The sequence below is a fragment of the Procambarus clarkii genome, chromosome 88 (assembly GCF_040958095.1).
Source record: "Procambarus clarkii isolate CNS0578487 chromosome 88, FALCON_Pclarkii_2.0, whole genome shotgun sequence".
Taxonomy (NCBI): Eukaryota; Metazoa; Arthropoda; class Malacostraca; order Decapoda; family Cambaridae; genus Procambarus; species Procambarus clarkii.
Window position 1 is genome coordinate 11,540,731 of NC_091237.1, and position 17,348 is coordinate 11,558,078.

General features: G+C 47.3%; 1 protein-coding gene across 3 annotated transcripts in view; it reads left to right on the forward strand.

The window, feature by feature from the left end:
- Mt2 (methyltransferase 2) overlaps positions 1-17,348 on the forward strand; it is a 54,431-nt gene that overhangs the window by 24,362 nt on the left and 12,721 nt on the right. For all 3 annotated transcript variants that reach the window (XM_045726991.2, XM_045726990.2, XM_069317510.1), the window contains exons 3-4: positions 1,222-1,405; positions 1,779-1,962. In XM_045726991.2, coding sequence (XP_045582947.2) covers positions 1,222-1,405; positions 1,779-1,962 — 368 coding nt within the window. The remainder of the gene's footprint in view (positions 1-1,221; positions 1,406-1,778; positions 1,963-17,348) is intronic.

Genomic DNA, 17,348 nt, shown 5'->3' on the forward strand with positions numbered 1-17,348 from the left:
TTCATTATATAAATATATCAAACTACACACTATTGAATAATATTACAGCAAAAAAAAAGTATGAAAAATCAATCAGAGACATTGAAATAATTCGGTAATTATCTCTTTGTGGCAACTCTGGCCTGACAGCTTGCGAGCAACAGACCGCCTGGGACGCACGCTGAGTCAGCTCCTATAATTTGCCAGACTTCCCCGCCCTATAGCGGGCAATATATGCCACTTACGATTTTTTAATTATTTTTCCCGTGATCAGTGAACACAAATTAACAGGTTAGGAAGAAAAAATAATTTTTTTTTTTTTCAAAATGACATGCGCCTGTGGGGATGACAGGATATTAAACCCCGAGCATGTTAAGGGTTAAGCAGTGATGTTGTGGAGGCAGATTCCATACACAGTTTCAAATGTAGATTTGATAGAGCCCAGTAGGCTCAAGAATCTGTGCACCAGTTGATTTACAGTTAAGAGGCAGGACCAAAGAGCCAAAGCTCAACCCCCTCGAGCACAATTAGGTGAGTTCATGCACAAAATGGCTTCCGGGACTAAAAAATAAGAGTTTCGAGGAGAGACTAGAGGCGTCAAACATGCCAAAACTAAAAGAAGAAAAAGAGGTGATATGATCACCACTTATAAAAATACTAACAAGTCTCGACCAAATTGACAAAGAGGAATTCCTGAAACCAGCAACTTTATGAACAAGAGGACACAGATTCAAGCTTAGGAAACAAATGTGCCAAAAAAATATTAAGCAGTTTTCTTTTGCAAACAGAGTGGTAGACGGTTCAAACAAGCTAAGTGAGAAGGTGGTGGAGGCAAAAACCATCAGTAGTTGCAAAGCATTATAGGAAATGAGTACTGGGAAGAAGGAGCACCAATAGCATAGCTCTCATCCTGTAACTATACTTAGGTAATTACACTTAGGTAACTACACACACACACACACACACGCTAATTACGGTCATAACTTGTGTTTGCTCTTTGGCATATGTAAGCTCCCTTCATCTACCACAGGAAGAACTTGCTGCAGTGATTAATAAGCCTCATAGCAGTCAGCATTTCCTCTCCTGAATGGATTGAATGGATAGGTGCTACAGTAGCTTGACCCTTCTCTGTTTGTACTCCTTATGCACATGGTAAGATACAAATGAGATTTATTTGAAGGAGGAGTAATGTCTCGTGGTACTGTACAGCTCATGCAATTATTCTTTCTTGCATTCTTTCAGAGAGTGGACTGCCTTTTGAGGTAGTGGGCACCTATGAGATCAACACAACGGCATTAGAAGTGTATCAGCACAATTTCCCTAAAACGTGCAAGCCCCGCAATATTATGGGCCTGAGTCTGGAGGAGTTGAAGGATATTAATCCAACCATTATCATGATGAGCCCACCTTGCCAGCCATTTACCAGGTCTGTAACACGCAAGCATACAGACAATGAATCAAAATAACGTGGCTGAAGATATGATGACCAAAGCACATATCAGAAGATGGAGAAACTGCGACTTTTTGGTCCGTCCAGGACTATTATCAAGTCCTGTGTGCCTCGTACACAACTTGATAATAGTGAAGGATGGACCGAAAGAGCACAGTTTCTCCATCTTCTGATGTGTGTTTGGCCATCAACACGCTAGCATATTTAACATTTAAAGAATATCTCTGACATCAGTGAGTAAAAAAAATCATGTACAGTATGCTATTAACTATGTGTTTGCTTATATTTTTGAGTATCTTTCGCAGTTCACGGTAAAACCTATGTATGTTTAACAATGCATTTCTGTTAGACAGGGCTTAAAACGTGATGTGGAAGATGCACGTACATCCTCCTTCTTGCATCTCCTTGGACTTTTAGAAGAGGTCCCTCAGCCACCACATATGATACTCTTGGAGAATGTTGCTGGCTTTGAAACATCCCAGGCCAGAGAAAAATTAATCAGTATGCTTAGCAGAAGAAATTATGTATGGCAGGCAAGTAGCATATCTTGATAAGATTAGCACTGTGAAATCCACTTCCTGGTCTGAATTTTTTTTATTATCGTATATCAAATTAAGTTGTGTATGCTTGCTAACCGAAGGTTTTTATTTGGGCATGTGAAGTACATGCATAGGTTCTTGTTATATACTCTCCTAGATGTACTTGTGTAGTCTAGTGTTATCTCCTGTTCCCCTCATTCCAGATAATGATCAATTAATGCAATTACTCATTTTTCATGTGCCTTGTTATTTCTGTGGGGAGCCCTTTCGGCTCCCTGGAGCTATTGGGCTAATATGCGATATATAAGACTAGGGCAGTAGTCAATGGAGTTCAGCCTATTGGGGAACCACAAGCCAGAACCTGGCCCCCTCAGAGAGGCAAAAGGAGCAATGGCTCCTGGAAAACCCCCATGTGGTTGGGAGCTTTCCAAATCTGCCATCGACCAGGGTTAGGCACTCAGAAACGTAGACATAACAAAACATACCCCACGTGGTAAAAAAATTACAACCAAAAACCGAATAGAGAGGCAGAACTCCCCCAATTCCCAAGGAAACAACCGTTGCTGTGAAGCCCCCCACCCCCCACTGCTTGTTGCATGGGGGGAAGGGATTTTCTTAACCCCCCTTTCCTGTACGAGTATGATTTGGGGTCGACTCCTCCTAGGATCAGTTCCGGATTCCCTTGGGTTCCCGGCTCCTTCTTTCTGGAAGTTTTCTGCTTCTTGGATCTCACCTAAGGAGGTTCAGGAGGCACTTGCTGCATCCCTCCTGCAAGACTCAGATTTTGTCTTTGTGATGGATCCATCCTTGCTTGAGTTCGGTTCTTCTTCCACGTATTGGGTGCGTTTGGAGGTTCCGAAGTCTTCCTGGCTGGCAGACTGCCCATTCTTTTTGTTGGGGGCATGGCATGGGTTCTATCGGACCTGCACACTTGAATGACGAGAACCTTCTACTGTTCTGCAGGTTTACTTGGGTTTGAGCTTCTTAATGCGTGCTTGTTCGTCCCTTTGCTTCCTCATGATGTTGGCCTTGTGCAGCTGCACGTACAGGTTCCTACCCTTTCGGCGTCTTTAGTTGCAGAGAATTTGCACACCCATGGACATTTGGCTTTGGTCTTGCTCTTCTTTTCCCTTCTCGAACTGTCCTCAGCCTGGCTTGAGGAGGATGTGGAGGCGTTGCGTGCCGGGTCTTCGTCTGGTGTCCTGGTCTCTTAGGCTAGGGCGTCAGCCACGCTGTTGAAGCTGTTTGTGCCAATTCTCAAGGAGACGATGTCTTTGTTTTTTGTTTCTCTCTCACCTCGTGTGCCGACAGGCTGTGCTCACTCTTTCTTTGGAATCTGCCTTGGCCCTGGCTCTTAGATTTTCTTTGCCGTTTTGTCCATTGCTGTTTGCGGATACTGCTGTCACACAGTTTCTGAAGGCGGCTTCATCCAGTTGTCGTCCTATGTCAGACTTGTTGCTTCTTCGGGTTGGCTGTTCTCACCCGTCTTGGAAGGGTTGTGCCAAAGTTTATGATTCCTCCGGTTGGGGTGGGCCATTAGTGCTAGTTTCTGAGCCAGCATTGTCTGGTCGGCACAATGGTCACTCTGCTCGTTGGCTGGCTTCTCATAAGGGGCGTCAGCCCTTTCATGAGTCGCCCCATTGATAGGGGGAGGCTCACTCTGTTTGCTTACGCCTGGTCCCGCGATTCGTGGGTGTTTCAGGTCGACTCCTCTGGCCTGTGGTAGCATTGGGCGGCTCCTCCTCCTTCGGGGGGTTCGGGTCTCGTAGGGCCGGATTCTTTCCTTGCGCTCCATCAGGTCATCTCGGAGTTAGTGCACTTGGGCACAGTCGAAACGACCCCGTCCCTCAAATGGGTTTCCCATCTGTTTCCAGCGCTGAAATGGGACTGTGCGGATCTGCGGTTCATTCTGGACTTGTCCCGTCTGAACCCCTGGATTCCTTGCCCCTCCTTTCGGATGGCCACTCTGCATTAGGTCCAGCTTCTGTTGGAGCCGGATGCCTGGATGGTGTCCCTGGACCTCTGGGATGCATATTGGCACATTCCCATTCATCCGGGGTTCAGGGACTGGTTAGGTTTCGTGGTGGGGCATCAGGCTTACCGCTTTCGTTGCCTTCCTTTTGGCTTGAATCTGGCACCTGTCGCATTCATGAGTCTTACCCGGGTCCTGATGACCTGTCTGCGTCTGCTAAGGGTTTGGGTTCTGGCCTACCTTGATGACTGGCTGGTGTGGGCTCCCAGCCAGTCTGCTTGTCTACTCGCCCGGGATGGGATTCTTTCCCAGTTCACCAAGTTTAGGTTTCTGGTGAACTGGAGGAAGTCCCATCTGGTTCCGTCCCGGGTTCAGACCTGGCTGGGTCTTGTTTGGGACTCTCGGACCGCTTCCATGTCTCTCCGTCCGGAGGCATTGCTGTGGCTGCGGTCCTGCCTTCAGCTGTTTCTGGGGGGGGGGGGTTCCCTCGGCAATTGCTCAAGCAGTTGTTCAGGAATCTGAACCTCGCCGTGCTGGTTTACCAGCTGGATCAGGTTTAGCTTCGGTGTCTGTTCTGGTTCCTTTGAGGAAGCCCCTTTTGCCTCTCACGATCACTGGGTTTGGCCTCCATAGGCCTTGCATCGGTTGCTGCGTCGCCAGCTTCCTCTTCGTTTTTTTCTGGGTTCAGTGCCTTGGCACCTACCTAAGCCCTCACTTGATATGTTCATGGATTCGTCGTCTCTCGGCTGGGGCTTTGTGATCAGTGCTCACTAGGCCGCCCAGGTGCAGTGGAGTCCATCCTTCCGTCAGGTTCACAGCATAGTGTGGGAGTTCGCTGCGGTTGGTTGTTGCTTCGGAGGGTTCGGGTCGCTGGGGCTCCACGATCCGGCTCCATTTGAACTGTTCTCTGGTGGTTCATTGCCTGAACTGCAGGGGTTCCCTTCAGTCTTTGCCTCTTTGGAGCTACTTGCTAAGTGTCCGAACCTGGGGCATTTTCTGTGGCTCCACCTTTTCCAGCAGATCAGATCGGTCTGGCACACGGCAGGTTTGGTCTTCTCCTCCGCTCTTCATGTCTGGTCTTTTTGACGTAGGTTTATCACAATTTGTATGATGATCAGGTGGCTTCGTTGATGGTGTCCCACCTGAGAGCTTCGTCTCAACGACAGTATGAAGTTTCCTGGTGTTCTTGCCCCCCTTTTCTCTTTCTCTCTTTGTAGGTTGTCTTCTTTTTCTGATCATGTTGTCTTTTCCTTTCTTTCTTGGCTTTTTCAGTCCTGTCATTTAATGCTTAATACTGTCGCCTTGTATCATGCGGCACTGGCAAAGCCGCTACTGCTTGAGTACGGGATGGGTGTCACTTCTGCCCCGTTCCATAAGCCTTCTCGTGCTTTGATTCATCTCTGGCCTGCTCATGCACCGCCTGAGTCGTCCTGGTCCTTGGACAGGATGCTCTCCTATCTCTCTTCTCGGATCGTGGTGGCCTCTTCGGTTCAAGATTGTTTTTCCAAGGCTCTCTTTCTGTTGGCATTGGCCTCTGGGGGTTGGATTGGTGAGCTTCATGCTCTCTCCGGCACAGGGGTTTCTACTCATTCGATCCTGGCCAGCATTTTGTTGGATTGCAGCATTCTCCTTCTTTTCTGCTGAAGAACAAGATGGCTGATTTAACCCTTAAAGCGCGCATCACGTCATATGACGTGCTGGACGTTGTTCCAGTCAACTGCGCATCACGTCTTATGATGTGTTGGAGTACTACGCAAGATTTAAATAGCCCGCGGATACACGGGGTTCACCAAACCTTCATCAGGGCTCTTGTAAACAGACGCCATTTTTAAAAAAAATCGTGGGCCAAACTCCCGGGTGTTATTGGCCTCAGTATTGAGTGAGCAACCAAGCCTGACGCACGCAGCATGAGCTGACAGCATTGCTGTTCAGCTTGTGACCACAGCATCGCCTAAAAATGCCAAATTATACTTGTTCATGCTATTATGTAGCGATGATATTATTACAGAAGACCCCTGACTGTGATAAAACTGACCAGGGTTCTGATAATAGCAGGATTGTGGTGATATTTAGCGCTGTGCGCCATGGAAGGAGGAGTAATGCTGTGGGAGGGAGGGTGGTGGCGATGTCTTTTGACTGTGTGTGGCCACCTTTTGTTGACTGCACTCAGCATACCAGCTTAGTGGTTCGCTATGGTGAACACAAATGTAGATACTTATATATAACGTGTGTATAGAGGGTATAAACAGCAAGAGAAGGTTTGGAGCCGCCATTTTGGTGAGGGCGGTGGCGTCGTCTGCACGACGCCACCGTGCAGACGATGGTGTTGTTTACTGGTTACCACGATGGTCTTTGGGCACCATACCAGTTTATTTGTACAAGTATGGTGAATAAAACAGGTAGATATTTATATATAATGTGTGTATATAGCGTAATAACACCACACAGTATTGTTGGAGGAGAAATATTAGTGCGTCTGGCCTTGAGGGCGGCCGCCGATCAGCTGACTGTGTGAGTAGCCACATCTTTGTGCCTTTACTCACCATACAAGCTTAGATGTACAGTTATGGTGAACAAAACATGTAGATACTTATATATAACGTCTGTATATAGTGAATTATAGCAAAAACATTATTGTGGGAGGAGAATGTGGGTGAGTCAGATGACTGGAGGGAGGGCGGGAGTGGCTGGCAGGTACATGGCGGTCACTCCTCGTTACTTTTTGACTCATAATAGCTACTTAGTGGTTCGTTATAGTGAACAAAACATGCAGATACTTATATAAAACCTGTGCTTATAATGTAATAACCGACAAAGTATTTGTTCACTGATTGATGAACATAATTGAATCAACAATATGCACACTGTATTTTTGAGTACAGCAATGATTCACTCATTTTATTATATAAATATATCAAACCACACACTATTGAATAATATTACAGCAAAAAAAGTATGAAAAATCAATCAGAGACATTGAAATAATTCGGTAATTATCTCTTTGTGGCAACTCTGGCCTGACAGCTTGCAAGCAACAGACCGCCTGGGACGCACGCTGAGTCAGCTCCTATAATTTGCCAGACTTCCCCGCCCTATAGCGGGCAATATATGCCACTTACGATTTTTTTATTATTTTTCCCGTGATCAGTGAACACAAATTAACAGGTTAGAAAGAAAAAATAATTTTTTTTTTTTTCAAAATGACATGCGCCTGTGGGGATGACAGGATATTAAACCCCGAGCATGTTAAGGGTTAAGGAAGGGTCCTTGGGTCAATGATGCTTGGTTTGTTAGGCCAGGGGTGCATCATGTGTTATGTTTGGTTGCTGCTCTTCTCCGATACCTACGCGCCTCTGCTTCCATGGCCAGGAATGTGCTTTGGGTTGATCTGGTTTCCCTCGTTCCCTGTTCCAGGGCTCGGGCCTCCCAGGTCGTCCACAGGGTTATTAACACTTTCACACTTTGGGCGAGCGAGCGCCAGACCACCCCAAGGTGGGCTGAGCATTCCACGTGAGCGTGCGGTAATACTGGAAAGTGTATACTCTTTTTTTCAATTTTGTCACCTCAATTCTCGTCCTAGGTTTTTCATTTTGGTATCAATGTGTTTGTAATAGAATTCCCTACAGGAGTATATGTATATAAAGTCCAAAAGCCTGGCGTACCACTTGCACCAAACAGAGAAATTGACCATGCGTTACCCGTGAGCGCGCACGAGCAATAAAATGTGTATACCCAGTACAGTACTCTTTTTCACTTTGGTTACCTCAATTCTCGTCCTAGGTCTTTTATTTTGGTATCAATGTGTTTACAATAGAATTCCCTACAGGAGTATATGCATATAATGTCCAAAACCGCGGTTCGCCCCACCCACAGCCAAGCCAAAAGCAGGCCATGCATTACCCGTGAGCGAACACCCATTGGCCCACCCGCTACACCCTCATATCCAGCTCACAAATGTTTAGTATTTTTTTCCGTTGATAACAAATTTTCGTGTTACAGCGCTCATTTTGGTATCAAATTGTTCCCAATAGAATGCTTTAAAGGGATATATGCATATAAGGGCAAATAGAAGAACAACATTACCAATACGATAAGATAGTAGCATCGGGTAGCATACAAGTTAGTCTCATAGACGATAAATTTTAACAAACTTTGAGTAAGAAATAATTGTACAAATCCCAGAGGAGTGCTAGGTACAGGACAAGTCAAGCCTGGTATTCCTGTAAAACTGTCTACGAAGGGTGGAGTATTGTCAGTAGACCAGGCTTCATCAGAACATGTTGATGGGGTATGTATGGCACCCACAGTACGAGTTCCAATACCACATCATGCACGTGTGGCAGTACGAACATCGTAATCCTCACTCCCCTCACTTTCAATTTCATCATCATCTGCTGTTTCCATTTCAATGAATTCACTATCTAAATCACTGTCACTATCAGCGTTTTTTCTGGGGGGAGCCCCGTCGGCTCCCCGGAGCTTTACCAGCTGATATGCTAATGTCAGACTTTGGCATCAGTCATGTGTATGGAGTTCTAGGGCCTACCGGGGACCACGAGCCAGAACCTGGCCCCCTCAGAGAGGCAAGGGGAGCAATGGCCTATAGAAACCCCCGTGTGGTTGGAAGCATTCTATGTCTGCCATCGACCGGGTCAAGCATCCAGAAAGGTAAGCATTCCAAAACAAACCCCTATTCTGGTGAAAATTGCTACCTAAGCCGAACTAGTGAATAGAACTCTTCAACAGAAAACACGGAAACTAGTATGACGTCATACGTCACCGCGCCGCTGTCTGCGCAGCTCCCCCCTCCCCGGGAGGGGGAAGGGGGAGCCCCAGACCTCCCACGCCGGCTATCCACCCATCAGTTCTTCGGCTGATGCTATAGGCAATGGTTATGTGCTCCGGCTCCAGTGGTTGTTTCAGCACTGTACCTAGAGTGTGGTGTCTGTTTTCTAGGTGGTGCGTGAGCCGGGTGTGATTCTTCAGTACTCGGGCTGCATGCGCCTAGGGTTCCCTTCCCTAGGTGCCCTGTAAGTACTGCCCTTGGGGCTTGGGGCCACCTTCCACAAGTTCCTTGGGTCCTGCCCCTGCTTGGCCGTTTACCGCTTGGTTTTCGGCCGCTCTTTGTGTGCTCGGGTGTTCTGTCTCCCTTGTTCGCCTTAGAGTAAGGGGCGGTGTTTGCACTGGTGGGGCGCGGGGTACTGTGCAGCTTGTCTTTACCAATCATAGCGGCCGGCTCTGTTCCGCTTGGGTACGCTGTCCTCTTGCGGGGTTTTCTTTTTCTTTTGTTTATATACCTGGTGGGGGGGTCTGCCTTCGTTCTTGCCCCTTGTGTCCCTTGTGTTCTGAGTATTTCTGGTGGTACCCCCTGCTAGGTCCCCGTGAGTGTACACGTCCCGGGGGTTCAGCTCTTAGAAAGTTGTTTGGTAGCTTGGGTGCCGGTTAGCAGTACCCTGCCTGGGATTACCTGAGCGCGAGTCCTCTTAAAGTAAACGCTCGGGACCCTGGGAAACCCCTGGGGGCGCGCGGGTCCGATGGATGTGACCCCAGAGTCCCCCCCTCGCTTCCAGCGAGTTTGAGGGTTGCTCTCACCTTTTGTCTCTGGGTGACTCTCTGTTTTGCCTCCGTCTGCTGCCTGTGGGGTCGGTGACACCTTCGACCCGGTGTCCTGCGAGTTTGGTTGCTCGTTGTGGCTCGGTTACCCAGTTGTGCTAACAAAGCGGGTGCGGGCAGCAGGGGCGTTGCACTTGAGCCTTGGTGGTGGCAACGTTCTCGTGGTTTCCTCCCCGGGAGCCCCGGGGCTGCCCCGTTGTATTTCGTTTTGGGACTTGGGGGTGTTGGTTGCATCCACGCCCCCTTGTCTTTCCCCTGGTTCACCCTTCCTGCCTGCATCCGGTTCCTTACCGTCTGTAGGTTCAGGGCGGGGTGTTTCGTGGTGTTGAGACTCGGGCAGTCTCGGGGAATTCCCCTTCCGGGGTAGTGACGGGGGCATTTGGGCCTGTTCCTCCAGCCGTGTTGTATGAGTCTGCCAGTGGGCTCCCTTCCTTAGTGTTTTCACGGCTGCCCCGGTTTTCTGGTACGGCCGGGGCTTTGGGGGAACGGCTCGGCCCCGGGGCCTGTCGTGTAGGTTCCCGGGGCTGGGGAGGGGCTGCCTTGGGGGGGGCCTTGGCCCCGTTAGACCCCGTGGGGGGTTTTATCCCCCTCTAGGCGGGGCTTGTGGTTACGCGGAGTGGGGTTTTTCCTCCCCACTCGCCGTACGTGCTGTTGGACGTCGGCCCCTCCCCGGGCTCGGTTCCTTGGCCTTTGAGTCGGTTGGTTCCGTCCTGTGGGTGGATGTTTCCTCCCCCGCTTTTTGGGACGGTGTTTTTGTCATGTTTCCCCGTTCGTTGGGGTTCTGCGTGACTTTTGATCTCGGGTGCGCCTGCGCCTTCGTGTGCCTTCGGGACTAGTGTTGGCTTCTGTGTTCTCGAGGGTACGGGAAGGTTTTTCGCTACTTCCCGCATTATTGGAACGTCTGTCGGCTCCTAGTACTTGTCGCCCTGTTGGGCTACTTGTCGCCCTGTTGGGCTACTTGTCGCCCTGTTGGGCTACTTGTCGCCCTGTTGGGCTACTTGTCGCCCGGTTGGGCTACTTGTCGCCCGGTTGGGCTACTTGTCGCCCGTTTGGGCTACTTGTCGCCCGTTTGGGCTACTTGTCGCCCGTTTGGGTTCCCTTTTTTTTTTTTTTTTTTTTTTGTGCTTCTGCTCTTTCTTCCTGCCTCTTCTGCAGCAGGAATGTTCTGCGTGTGTTCTTAGGCGTTGGTCAGCCTGTGTCCTGTGATGTGCTTCTTTGTCTCGGTCTGTTGCAGTTGTTCGTGCCCCTTGGTTCGGGTCCTGTTCTGGCGGCGACCCTTCCGCCTTCTTTGGTTTTCCTAGCTTGCCCTGCCGGTTGTTGTTGTTTTACTTTTTTTGGGGGGGTTCTTGCGATGTCTCGCGTCGGACCCGTCGTTTCTGAACTCCTGGCGGGCTTGCATGCTTCGGAGTTTTTCTGTTCGGCTTACGTTCCATCTCCTTGTGCCGCCTGGGTTTCGGTGGTCGCGCCCGAGATCTTCTCGCGGCTCCGCCTTTTTCCTGGGCTCGGGGGGGGCCTTGTCGGGGCTGCTTATGTTCTGCCTCGTGGTCTCGCCTCCGGTTGGTGGTCAGGTGGCTTCGTGGTAGGTGTCCCACCTGCGTGCTTTCTTGGCGGCAGTATGGGGTATTTTGGCGGTCCTTCCTTTTCCTGTCCCTTCTTCGGTGGGTCCTTCTTGTTGGCTTGGTTTACTCTCGGCTTGGTTTTCTAGTAGGGGTTGGGGGCCGTCGTCTTGCCACATACTGTCGCCTCTTTTCGTGCGGCGCAGGCGGAGCCGCTTCAGCTTGCTTTCGGTCTTGGTGTTGCTTCTGCACCGTTAGTCAGCTGTCTTGTGCGTCATTTCACCTCCGGCCTGTTCGTGCGCCGCTTGCACCATCCTGGTCTCTGGTCAGCGTGCTCTGTCTTCTCCTCGGTTGGTAGTGCCCCTTCGGTTCCGGTGTGTTTTTTCGTCGGCTCTTTCCTTTGGGCCTTTGCCTCTGGGGGTCGGTTCGCTGTGTTTTCTTGCTCCTTCGGTTTTAGCGTTTTGGTTGTTTGATGGCAGCAGTCTCCATCTTTTCTGGCGCGGGGTGGGGCTGCTGCATTCTGGAGGGGTCCAGGGTTTGTTGGTGCTTTGTTGGTCGGGCCGGGGGTGTGTCGTTTTTGTGTTCAGTGGCGGCCCTCTGCTGTTGTTTGCGTGCCACGGCGTTTGGGTCCGGAGCGCGTTTTGCGTTGATCCGGTTCTGTTCTTCCCGGTTCGCGGGTGATGGTGTCCCGGGTGGTAAGCCGTGTTCTTGCGGCTAAGCTGCCTGTGTTCTTCCCTCATGCCTGTGGCGTTCGTGGCTTCGCTGCTCTCGCTGCCGTCTGGGCGACGTGGCCTTGCAGTCTTTCGGGCATGGATTTTTGGTGTTCGTGCAGGGGCCTTGCTGCTCGTGGTTCTCGTGTTGTTCCCGGGATTTTCGGGGCTGTGGCGCCTTGGGTTGGCGTTTGCTGCCGGTTGTCTCGCCTCCTTGGGGGGTGCGTGGTGTCCGCCTCCCGGTTTTGTCCCTTTGACCTTCCTCTGTGGGTAGTTAGCTCCGGGGAGCCGACGGGGCTCCCCCCAGAAAACCAGCGTTGAATGTAATGAAACGCCATTTTCTGGGTGAGACCCGGAGGCTCCCCGGCAACCCTCCCTCCCTCCGGTCGGCGTTTTTCGCGTGTTTTGACATCCAGCCTCAGAACTGATGGGTGGATAGCCGGCGTGGGAGGTCTGGGGCTCCCCCTTCCCCCTCCCGGGGAGGGGGGAGCTGCGCAGACAGCGGCGCGGTGACGTATGACGTCATACTAGTTTCCGTGTTTTCTGTTGAAGAGTTCTATTCACTAGTTCGGCTTAGGTAGCAATTTTCACCAGAATAGGGGTTTGTTTTGGAATGCTTACCTTTCTGGATGCTTGACCCGGTCGATGGCAGACATAGAATGCTTCCAACCACACGGGGGTTTCTATAGGCCATTGCTCCCCTTGCCTCTCTGAGGGGGCCAGGTTCTGGCTCGTGGTCCCCGGTAGGCCCTAGAACTCCATACACATGACTGATGCCAAAGTCTGACATTAGCATATCAGCCGGTAAAGCTCCGGGGAGCCTCCGGGTCTCACCCAGAAAATGGCGTTTCATTACATTCAACGCTGGTTTTTTATATCAGATAAATCATCGCATATAGCCTGGAATTTTGAGGATGAATGTCTCAACCTCTGTACTTTTGGTGTACACTATTTAGCTTCTCTCTCTCTGAAGTGTTTCTTTCACTGATTTCTTCCGGGACTGGCTCTGTTCTTGATCACTATCCATCTTGGAGTAAATGCAGAGAATTTTTAAAGCCACAGTAAGAAATATAGCCGAGGAAAATAGCCGGAACGTTCACACGTTTGGGACGCGAGGGGAGGCAGGAGCAGTCACTAGCATGGAACAATAACAATGGGCCTACCTCCTGGTTCGCGCTGCCTCGGTGCCACATGGGCCATCACTAAAATGGGAAGACATTGGCAGCAATTTTAAAACCAGTCCCAAAAAATCTAATGAAAACCTGAATTATAGCAAATTTTTAAATTTTTGATACCATACTGCATCATTCCTACACATTCATCTAATTAATTTTTTACGCCATACTAAGTCTTTCCCGCACATTTGTCTAATAAATTTTTGACGCCGTACTGCGTCATTCCCGCGTGAAAATGTTGTCTAGCTAGCCTGTCGTCTATCCTCACGCCCACGACATTCAGAAGTTTGCTGCTTTGGCTGCCATTTTTGGCAACATGTCTTGGGCTGATATTCGACCATGGGGATTTAGGAAGTCGAACAGGACCCTGGTCGCCCGTTATTTGGTCAACATTCCTGGTCCTGGACATTCACATGTTGCTTTGGGTTGCAGCCAGTTGTCTTGACTTAGAGTTAAGTTGCCTACCTTTCTGGGTGCCTAACCCTGTTTGATGGTAAATTTGGAAAGCCCCCCCAACCAAAGGGGGGGGTTTTCCAGGGCCCATTGCTCCCTTTGCTTCTCTGAGGGGGCCAGATTCTGGCTCGTTGTCCCCGGTATGCTGAACTCCATTGACTATTGCCCTAGTCTAATATATCGCATATTAACCTGATAGCTCCAGGAAGCCTTCGGGGCTCAACCAGAAAATGGCGTTTCATTACCTTCAATGCTGGGTTTTTTCTCTTTTTGTAACTGTTTATTGAATGTCCTCTGTAATATCTTTAATCTCAGTTTCTTTCGTTAATGCATTGATCTCTACCCATGACATTTCTTCTGGGTTTTTTGTCTTTATTCCTTAAAGTGGTCCACAGTTATGAGGTGTCTAATGTGTTGGTACATGACGTCTCATTGCTGCCCAGCTGGGTTGGAATGGATAATGGTCAGGGTCTCCTTCCTATTGTTATGCAACACTTTACCTAACTAGAACTATTGTATTTGCATCCACTGTATATGTGATTCTATTCCACAATTTTGTAATCTTGTGCTGTATGTTCTACATCTTGACAGGAAGCATTGAGGCAATTTATTTATTTTCTCCAGTCTGAGTGATGTTGTAGCTGCAGAGTTTCTTTGACCTTTGATATTACTCACTTCCCTGTGGCCCAGGTGCCTTAACCCATGTCCTTCCCTACCATTCTCCTTGCTCAGATTGGCCTTTGGTGTTACACAAGCACTTTTCAGGCTCTCCAGAGATCTCAGATGTGGAGTTTTTGGGTTGTATCTACTGCCACCTGAATGTTGACAGTACTCCTTATCAATACCTTTGTGCTTCTTCTTGTTGGTAACATTTGGTGACTTGGAAGGCATACCACCAGCATCTTGTCTTCTGACTATCTTCTTCTGGTATCTGCTCCTCTTATAACTTTTCATTCTTTGCTTTTCAACAGGTTGTTCATGGATAATACCATCTCCTCCTTTAGGGCTATTCTGCAATATTATGCTTTCTGTGGGAATGGAAAGTGCTGTTGTATGTTTCTACCTGAATCCCTCATTCTGGATCCATCTAATTACCACAAGCTACCACAAGCTACACAAGCTTCACAAAGTTTCCTGGCAATATGTTAGTAATGAATAAATATGATATGTTAGGTTAGGTTGACCTAACCCAACCTAACCAAACCTAACCTAACCTAACCTAACCTAACCAAACCAAACCAAACCAAACCAAACCAAACCAAACCAAAACAAACCAAACCAAACCAAACCAAACCAAACCAAACCAAACCAAACCTAACCTAACCTAACCTAACCTAACCGATGCTTGGAGCGTCGACTTGATTTGGCGTCACCAGCTCTTTATTTTCGTCTAATTTCTTTATAAAAAGATACTTTTTCAGATTAAAATTGTTTTTTCGTGTTGTACATTCAGCACCAACATTATAATGAGTAAATATATCATATTTATTCATTACTAACGTATTGCCAGGAAGCTTAGTGAAGCTTGTGTAGCTTGTGGTAATTAGACGGACCGCTCATTATTATTATAGAATGAATAGGATTTGGTTCAGGCTTGCTTTATTTTCCAAACTGCTTATCATCTCTCTTTGGTTGTGTCTTTGTACTGGCAAGTTCAGGCTTCATGTCACTTTCATTTGGAGTCTCTCTTTTGTGTCAGTATTGATGGTCTGCAAAAGTTCACCACCCTGAAAGTATTCTTCTTCACTTATTAACTCTCCTCTGCTGACTTGAGGGCTCTAGAGTTTTGTAGGTCATACTGTACAGTTGTATTCCAGTGTGTTGCACAATTTGTTGCAGTTGGACTGCTTTCTTCCAGATGATCATGGTTCCAGGAAGTGTGAGGTATAAATACACACAAAGGGATGAGTTAGCTCAAGCTATTCTCACATGTTGTACTATATAGGGGGAGAATATCTTGAGCTACCTCATTCCTTTATGTGTATTTCAATTAAATTCCAGGAAAGCCTGAATTTTTGAGTCACCTTAGATGCAAATTGCCTCCTTTTCCTGCATCTCCATCTAGTACTAATGTGCAGCACATTTAGGTTCAGCTCCCCTGTTTGTGTTGGTAGTTCTGGCCTTTTTAGGTACACTTACATAAGCAAACAAATGGTACAGCTCAAAAATAAGGTTTGGAATGCTGATGATTGTTTCATTATAAGCAAGACATCCAGTTGCTCTTATTTCCTCCTTCTCCATTCCTACTCACCCTGTGCTTTATCAGTAGTTCTCCTCATGTGGGACGTGAGGTTTTAGAGTCAGGAGTGCCCTGTTGACAAGTAGGTGCTGAGGTGGTCAGGATAGAGTGGCAGGTCAGTCCAACTAACAGTTAGTGAGAGCATCTCTTAGCAGTCCCTTTGATACCAAGTATTGCTTAATAGTGCATCAAGTTTAATTGATTTAGCTTCTTGTGAACTTTCCTAGCTGGCTTGAGATGTCTCCAGTATCTCTCATACACTAGTATGATCTGATGGATATTTAAAAAGAGCACTTTTGGTCCCATTCAGAATTTTGGCCGGGCATAATTGTGCAGTCTTCTTCCATAGGAACATTAGAACCTTGTGTAGGGGAACAAACTATTGCCTTGCTCAGAAACTAGCTTTTCAGTTACATGAAAGTTACAGTTACATGAACATTATTTATTCTTCCTAACCAAACTGCCACTTTCATTTCACCTTGTACTCACCTTTCCTGACTTTACTCTTAACTTTGCTTGTAAAAATTGTTCTTAATACTCAGCAGTGTAATAATTTATGTGATTGCAGATACCTTGACAGTTATTATTACACTGTACTTCTAAACTAAACTGGATAACACTTGCCCAAAATGCTCTGCATGTTAGTGGCTTTGCTTGAATGCACCAATTAATCACCAAAGCCTGTAATAATTTAACTCACTGTATCTTTTTGTACAAATAAATAATGTACTGTATTTGTATAATAGAAATGAAAAGAACATTATTAATTAAAAGTTATTAATGATGTTTTAGCTGTTACAGCTGTTACTGAACTGTGTACAAAGTAAAATACAGTGGTACCTTGCATAACGATTGCCCCAAAAGACGAATATTTTGGGTAACGAACGGCCCGATCGGCGTCAAATCGTCCCTTATGACGAACGCTGGTTTGAGTAACGTCACCACCACATGGTGGGGTCGCGCTGCTTCTTGCACATTCTTAGACGCCTCCGACGATGCACATAAATTATGTTGTTCTTGTTTAAAGATGCTAATGATGCTGGGATTATAAAAGGGTGACTACTGAGATGTTGCAAAGCATTGACGTTTTTGTAGGAAAAAAGAAATGAAATGTCTGATATACAACAAATGTCAAAAAGGTTCGTTCGGTGTTCGGCAGGTAGGCTGCTCCATTATAACAATCTTTCTTTGTTTCAAATGTGTTCCATTTGTTTTTTATTTGTCATTTGCGTCTCAATAATGGAGAAGCCTACCTTACATACACTGAATAAACCATTATGACATTTTCCTTTCTTCAAATGTGTTCAATATCTATTTTTCATTTGCCTTATAGCAAAAGGTTCGTTCGGTGGTCGGCAGGTAGGCTGCTCCATGTTTCTTACATACAAAAAACGTAAATAATAAAAAAAATGAAGAATTTTGAAAACCAGTACAAATGTCAAAAAGGTTCGTTCGGTGGTCTACAGGTCGGCTGCTCCATGTTTCTTAAAAAAAAAAAAAAAAAAAAAAACGAAAAATAAAAGAACTGTTGAAACAATTTGAAAAATGGACAAATGTCATAAAGGTTCGTTCAGTGTTTGTCGGGTAGGCTGCTCCATTATTGAGACGTAAGTAACAAATACAAAACAAATGGAACACATTTGAAACAAAGAAAGATTGTCA